The sequence below is a fragment of the Drosophila santomea genome, chromosome 3L (genome assembly GCF_016746245.2).
Source record: "Drosophila santomea strain STO CAGO 1482 chromosome 3L, Prin_Dsan_1.1, whole genome shotgun sequence".
Lineage (NCBI taxonomy): Eukaryota > Metazoa > Arthropoda > Insecta > Diptera > Drosophilidae > Drosophila > Drosophila santomea.
Window position 1 is genome coordinate 19026233 of NC_053018.2, and position 7216 is coordinate 19033448.

Consider the following 7216-nt stretch of genomic DNA (forward strand, 5'->3'; position numbering starts at 1 on the left):
ACTATTGTATACCAAAAAATGTTGTTTAATTTTAATTAATTTTTAAAATGTATCATTACGGTAACTTCAATACTACCAATCATTTTGTTTTTTTATTAAGTTTGGATTTGTTCTTCAGTTTTTCTGAATTAAAAAGAGTTTAGTTATATGCTTTCTTTATTTTAAGATGAACGTAGGCTTGTTTCTTTTTCTATTCTTTTTAATAAATACATCTTAAACGAATACTAAAACTCCATATTATTAAAGAAATCCTTAGATACATAATCAAACATTAACATATTAATAGATTTAATAAAAAAATTTAAAAAATAAAACAACTGTATCATACAAAAATTAAACTTTTAAACCGGGATATAATAAAAGTAGTAATTATATTAATAAATATTTTGTAAGTTTATACGTACAAGTATGTGCGCAACATCCGTAAAATTTGGATGGTATTATGGACATAATGATAAACATAAAGTATCTTTTATTTTAACTATAAGTGTTCTTAATCGTAAGAAATAGATAATATTTCATTAGTGTTATAATTTCGATAAAAAAAAATTACTTTAAACTAAGCGTGTAAGATCTACCTACTAATAATGAATGGCATTATTCATAACAAACTTAAAAAGCACGAATAAATCATTTTACTAGTAGATTTCAAATTTTGTAGAATCGGGTTCTTTGGCTCCCAAGTAGTGTGTTTCAAATCCCACGTCGCGCCCCAACCTTGATAAGCAACCAGAAAATAAAGCAAGTAGTCCAAAGATTGAGATTAGTTTAATGTATAATATTTATTTGTATGTTTGTTTCAGTTTAGTTGAAATTTAGTCAAGTGGTGCTCCATCCGGAGAAGTCGATAGAATTGAGGGCTGAGGACTCATTTGTGGGACGGTGGTTGGTTTGATGGATAGTAATTGAATAGCTTCTAGCAGCCCATCTTGACTGGTGGAAGCTAGGGGCCAGTTTCCATCTGCAACAAATAGGGTTTTGATTAGTAAAAGAAAATTTCAATGATTTAATGGAATACCAGAGTGAGAAGTATATCGCTCTGAACTGGACATCTTGTAGCAAGAGGTCTTCAAAGTATTCATTGGCATTATTCTGGTCTGGTTCCATGTGACTGTGTTCCTATCTGTTTTCGATGCTTCCCACGGCATTGACCACCTCCTCATCTGGCTTTCGGGATCCGTGGAGATCCCATCTATCACCTCGGCAGCAGCTGCTTCCGACCATCGACGCTGACCGTTCAGTGGAAATAGTGGAAAACTTAAGGATGACTTGACGTTCCGGTGAAATGGAATCTTCATGGACAGCAATTGCCCGGGGTTTGGCAAGGGACCGCGTGTGTGCTCAAAAATGGCCTGCATTGGATTGGTATCGCAAAAATTCAGTTGAGGCGAGGGGCCTCTGGGTTGATCAGCTTTAAGTACAACAAAGTGTTATCTTTTAATAGGACATACTACTTCGGGTATTTTAAGCAACCTGTTTCTGAAATTCCTGTGGCAATTGGGCGTTGATCAGTTAATGAGTTTCCCCTGGAGGAATCCATCTTGGTACTCGGCCCACATAAATTTGGCGAGGGTGTTTGAGATCGTTGGTCATATTGATGGCTTTCAAAAAATAAAAATTAGTTTCTAAATTCAAAATAGACACTGATGTCGTGATGTACCGCTGCTTCATAACACTGCAGTCCTGTTCATGTGGAAATCCGACTGGCGATTGGCAAACAAAGCAGCAAGTTAGGGACGAGAAAGCATCGTAGCTGGCTGCACAGAACTGGTGCTGAATGTTGATTACAGCTTGTGCATTCTCTAACACAATTAGCTCGTTGTGCTCCCTGAACCGCTTTTGATCCAATTCCGTATTAGAGGATTGATCAATGGATGACATCGTAACGAAATCCTGCAGTAAGGCCAACATGTGGGTCTTGACTGTTCCCGTGGCCACAGTTGTTGCTCTGGTGGAGAAAAATATACTTAAATATAACTCTGTGTATATGGTGAATTGTCTTTACCTTGCCAAGTCGTTCCAGGAATTGGTTAAATAAGTTGTTGTATAATTATTAAACAATGGCTTTTCACTCAAGGACCACTGCTCTAAAACTGCAATAGAGTGGGCCAATTTGGAGCCGGCAGTACATAGGTTATTTAAGGCGCTTAAATAATTTATCCAAGCGGCAGAGCATTCACTTAGAGCGGTTTTAGCCGATATCGACGAGTTGCTCCCACTACTGGAAGTAGCCGAGTGTCCGGAATTGTTGCACAGCTCCTCCATGTTAGGGACTTATCTGCGATTGTAAAATATGCATATTTATAAATGAAGCCTCTTGACGAAATTGCATGAATGTAACTCGATCTTAATAACTCTTGCCATTTCATATTAAAACCTTCTTTAAATAAATAGTTATGTTTGCTTAATTCATTAGTATATGGTAAATCAAGTTAGCAGGTAGCGGATAATTGATGATTATATTGCTCCGCAAGGTGTTACTAATTCCTATGTGGGGTTCTCATGCAAGTTCTTTTTAAAGATAAAGGGATATTGATAAGCAGGCATCCTTTGGGTGGTGTAGGCCAGTATAGCTTTTAACTACGGTTATTTTCCAAATTGATGTGTGCCTTATTATGTGTGTTTGAATTTAGCTTGAATGAGAGTGGTGAATTTGTCTTACAAAAGTAATTTATGATGTTGGAGTCCTCAACATTGATTAAACTGCACTAAAGATCAGCAAATAGTATATTTTGGCGCCTAGACTTTGTGTTTTGCGAATACAAATGCCGCTTTTGTATAACCGAATTTCATTACATTTTCCTACGCTGAAAGCCCAATTACTGATCACTCAATTTATGTATTAGTATTTCTTTCACCCAAGTATAGGAAACCACTGCTTGTCGGGAAATCCCTTCTAAGGCTCGCGGGTACGAATGCATTCAACTAATGATCCATTTAAATTAGTTTTTTATACCTTACTTTAACTTGGTTAAAACCTTGCCGGACGAGACACAGTGTGACCAGAAATTCGATTTGCAAAGATGTTGGAATATACATGACTGATACCCCAAACGTACAAATCCTGTTTGAACTAAACTAACATAAACTAATGTAAACTGTTATATTTTTGTGTTATTGGTAACTCAACTTTATTGCATTTATAGTCTATTGAATAAAAATATAAGACTTTCGAGTGAATCTTAGTTTTACAGGTTTACTCGTTAAACTTCTAGTATCTCCCGCTAGTGAATTTCATGGTATTTTTCTTATTACCGTTTTCGTTCATGCTGACAGCTGATTGTGGTTTGTTTATTTATTTATCTTAAAAGACGAAGACTGTTGACATTTTTGTTATTTCAATTAATTCATTTCACAAAGTTAAATGAATGTGTTTATTTTTATTTTTATACTAAGCGCACATCGCAGCCTTGACGCCTTTAAAACCGCCATTATTCCAAATGAGTTCATTGTTCATTTTTATTCCAAATACTTTGCTCCGGTTCGTGAATCCTACATCGCAGCCAAACTTCATGGTTCAAATGTAAGTGTTAAGTTAAAGTTTGTATTTAAATATTGATACCTATATATATTTTTCCGTTTGTTTCAAACGGATTAGGACAAACAGAAAGTTCTATACGAATTAATTAATTACTGCTGGGTTTGAAAGATACAAAAGCATCTTTTTATTCAGAAACCTAAATTTACCAAGTCTTGAATCCTTCTCACGATCACTTTTATATACTCTTTCACTTTTAGGTCACGAACTGGGAAATTATTCCCCGTCTGAATTTAGCTTGGCAATTTCCAAGTGATTTTGATGTATTACGAGTTTTAGGAGATTATGAATCATCTGCAGAGTTTATTATAGAAAGGATTCAGTCTCATCCTTCAGTGAAGGCAGTAGTTCCTCAGCGAAGTGTACGACGGATCCTGAACTATGACCCCTATAGCAACCTGACATATGGTCACCGCCATCTCCAAGGAGTTTTAAGGAACAGAAACCCAAACAACGATCGGCACCGACAAGTCTGCTCAGTACTCCACGCTAACGTCCTTTGGAAACTGGGAATCACAGGCAAGGGAGTCAAAGTGGCAATTTTCGACACTGGCCTAACCAAAAACCACCCACACTTCCGAAATGTGAAGGAACGAACCAACTGGACCAATGAAAAGTCACTTGACGACCGAGTCAGTCATGGCACCTTCGTCGCCGGGGTAATCGCCTCCTCCAGGGAATGCCTAGGCTTTGCTCCCGACGCCGATCTCTACATATTTAAAGTTTTTACGAACTCCCAGGTAAGATTATATGGATCAACTGAGCCAATCTAATTAGCTCTCCAACGGCAGGTTTCTTACACTTCCTGGTTCCTCGATGCCTTCAATTACGCGATATATAGGAAGATTAACATCCTCAACCTTAGCATTGGTGGTCCAGACTTTATGGACTCGCCGTTCGTTGAAAAGGTGCTGGAACTGTCTGCTAATAATGTCATAATGATATCGGCGGCGGGAAATGATGGTCCCTTGTATGGCACGCTGAACAATCCTGGCGATCAGAGTGATGTAATTGGCGTCGGTGGTATTCAATTTGATGATAAAATCGCCAAGTTCAGCTCGAGAGGAATGACCACGTGGGAACTTCCCCTGGGCTACGGACGCATAGGACTCGATATTGTCACGTACGGAAGTCAAGTGGAAGGCAGTGATGTGCGCAAGGGCTGCAGACGACTTTCTGGAACATCCGTTTCCTCTCCAGTTGTTGCAGGAGTTGCTGCACTGCTTATAAGCGGTGCATTTCAGAAAATGGACCTCATAAACCCAGCATCTCTTAAGCAGGTACTCATTGAAGGCGCCGAGAAACTGCCACATTATAACATGTTTGAGCAGGGAGCAGGAAAACTGAACTTGCTGAAGAGTATGCAGCTATTGCTCTCTTACAAACCAAAGATAACTCTTATTCCGGCATACCTTGATTTCACTCAAAACTATATGTGGCCATATAGCTCCCAACCGCTGTACTATGGAAGCTCAGTGGCTATTGCCAACGTTACCATACTCAATGGCATCTCAGTCACAAGTCAGATAGTTGGCATCCCTAAATGGATTCCCGATCTTGAGACCCACGGTCAATTTCTTAAAGTATCTACACAAGTTTCGGCTATTGTTTGGCCATGGACCGGATGGATGGCAGTTTTTATTGGTGAGTATGGATCTCCTTTGTTACAATCTTAGCGTTTTTGAAAAGGTTAAGGATCCTCCGCACTTAACTAACAATTTTTTATTTTTAAGCTGTAACAAAGGACGGAGAAAACTTTGAAGGTGTTTGTAAAGGAAGTATCACCATAGTTGTTGAAAGTTTTAAACAGTCTACCAACGAAACTCACGTTACAGAAGTCGACTTTCCTCTAACAATAAAGGTAACTCCAAAACCGCCCAGAAACAAAAGGATATTATGGGACCAGTATCACAGCTTAAGGTATCCTCCGCGATATATTCCACGGGATGATCTCAAAGTTAAATTAGATCCCCTGGACTGGAGGGCAGACCATATACACACAAACTTTAAGGACATGTATACACATTTACGAAATGTTGGCTACTATATTGATGTATTGCGAGAACCGTTCACCTGTTTCAACGCCTCGGATTATGGCGCCTTATTGATTGTTGACCCTGAGAGAGGGTTTGGCGACGAGGAAATAAACGCCTTACAAGAAAACGTGTATAAAAGAGGTTTGAATGTCGTCGTATTCGGAGACTGGTATAACACCACGGTGATGAAAAAAATTAAATTCTTTGACGAGAACACCAGACAATGGTGGACACCCGACACTGGTGGCGCCAATGTTCCAGCACTGAACGATTTGTTGAAGCCATTTGGAATTGCTTTTGGCGATTTTGTCGGTGAGGGACATTTTAAACTAGGCGACCATTTAATGTACTATGCTAGTGGAGCCACAATAATTAAATTTCCAATGAATCCAGGAGATATTTTAGTGGGAACAAAACTGAATGACCAAGGACTTTCGGTAAATTTAATATAATCCTTATTAATTTGCACAGAATACGAACTTCCGTTTTCCAGATTATAAACTCAAAAACACCCAACAAGGTGACCAAAGTAGATGTACCCATTTTTGGTATGTTTCAAACCAAGGCTAATACTATTCAAAGCAGCGAGGAAATCGTGAGCAATGCGGAAAGCAATTTGGCAGAGGCTATACCCACAGACTACTCCACATTTAAAAACCGGGTTTTGCTACTACGAAAGAAGGAACAAAGTATCAGCTTTGCGAAAAGCAATAATCATGAAACCAATAGTGAAGGACGTATTGCCGTATACGGGGACTCCAACTGCCTTGACTCCACGCATCTGGAGAAGGCTTGCTACTGGCTGCTTATAACATTTTTAGATTTCGCAATAAACTCACACAAATCGAGCTTATTGCAGAATCTAAACCGTATATCTGAATTTTACAAATTAGAAAGAGCACCTTTACCTCTTAAAATATCGCAAAGTGGTTTAAAATCTGGTGCACAGAACAACATTTGCGAACAATTTGATTGGCTTGCTTCAACGAAGCGAAAAAACGTTGAGCCAAGGAAATCTTCTATATTAGACGTAGCTGTAATGGAAAATGAAGGTATTTATACACATTTATTTTAGCTATGCAGTCATATATTTCTGTTTTGTTTCAGGAAACGAGATCAATTTAATTAAAAATTTGTTGGGTGAGGAGATCGAAAAACTATTGCAAAGCAATGATTATTTAACGGGAATGCAATCCGCTGATAGTTTAATAACTCCAATCATATTTTTGATCATATTGAGCTTAATTGTTATTATATTATTTGTTTTATTTTTAAGGCGTCGATTTGTTTTGTAAGTTAATATTCGGATTAAAAAAAATGTAAAAAGTCTAGAATTATCATTACTGTACTCCTTGGGAAATGCATTGGGATTTACACTACGTATATGTATATAGGGAATAAGCTTTGTAGGGTGGTAAATGTTATTTGTTTATCAAATAATATTAATTGTATAAATTAAAAGTAAGAGGACTTGTTTTCGAACCAATAAAGTATATTTGTATTATATTATATTTAAATTATATTCTGTCTGTACGCATGAACTTCGAGAGCTACAAACTTGAGATTAAATATGGATATTTCAGCAAAATCTACCAAACCGTATTTGCTTTTTTTTATATTATTATTTGTCTGGTCTCAACCA

General features: G+C 37.6%; 2 protein-coding genes across 3 annotated transcripts; one reads left to right on the forward strand and one right to left on the reverse strand.

The window, feature by feature from the left end:
* Nucleotides 1–763: 763 nt before the first annotated feature.
* On the reverse strand, nucleotides 764–3057 carry LOC120449853. 2 transcript variants are annotated; one of them, XM_039632512.1, is made up of 6 exons: nucleotides 2957–3057; nucleotides 2006–2278; nucleotides 1661–1948; nucleotides 1474–1601; nucleotides 1019–1411; nucleotides 764–961 (listed from the first exon to the last, which is right to left on the reverse strand). In XM_039632512.1, the coding sequence occupies exons 2-6, from the start codon at nucleotides 2263–2265 to the stop codon at nucleotides 816–818; spliced, it is 1215 nt and encodes a 404-aa protein (XP_039488446.1). In that variant the 5' UTR covers nucleotides 2266–2278; nucleotides 2957–3057; the 3' UTR covers nucleotides 764–815. The 2 variants fall into 2 exon arrangements, with proteins under 2 accessions (XP_039488446.1, XP_039488447.1); XM_039632513.2 differs by having other exon boundaries at nucleotides 2962–3018.
* Nucleotides 3058–3292: 235 nt separating this feature from the next.
* On the forward strand, nucleotides 3293–7191 carry LOC120449306 (membrane-bound transcription factor site-1 protease). Its single transcript, XM_039631697.2, has 6 exons — nucleotides 3293–3523; nucleotides 3739–4278; nucleotides 4330–5182; nucleotides 5272–6011; nucleotides 6068–6626; nucleotides 6682–7191. The coding sequence occupies exons 1-6, from the start codon at nucleotides 3365–3367 to the stop codon at nucleotides 6867–6869; spliced, it is 3039 nt and encodes a 1012-aa protein (XP_039487631.1). The 5' UTR covers nucleotides 3293–3364; the 3' UTR covers nucleotides 6870–7191.
* Nucleotides 7192–7216: the final 25 nt, after the last annotated feature.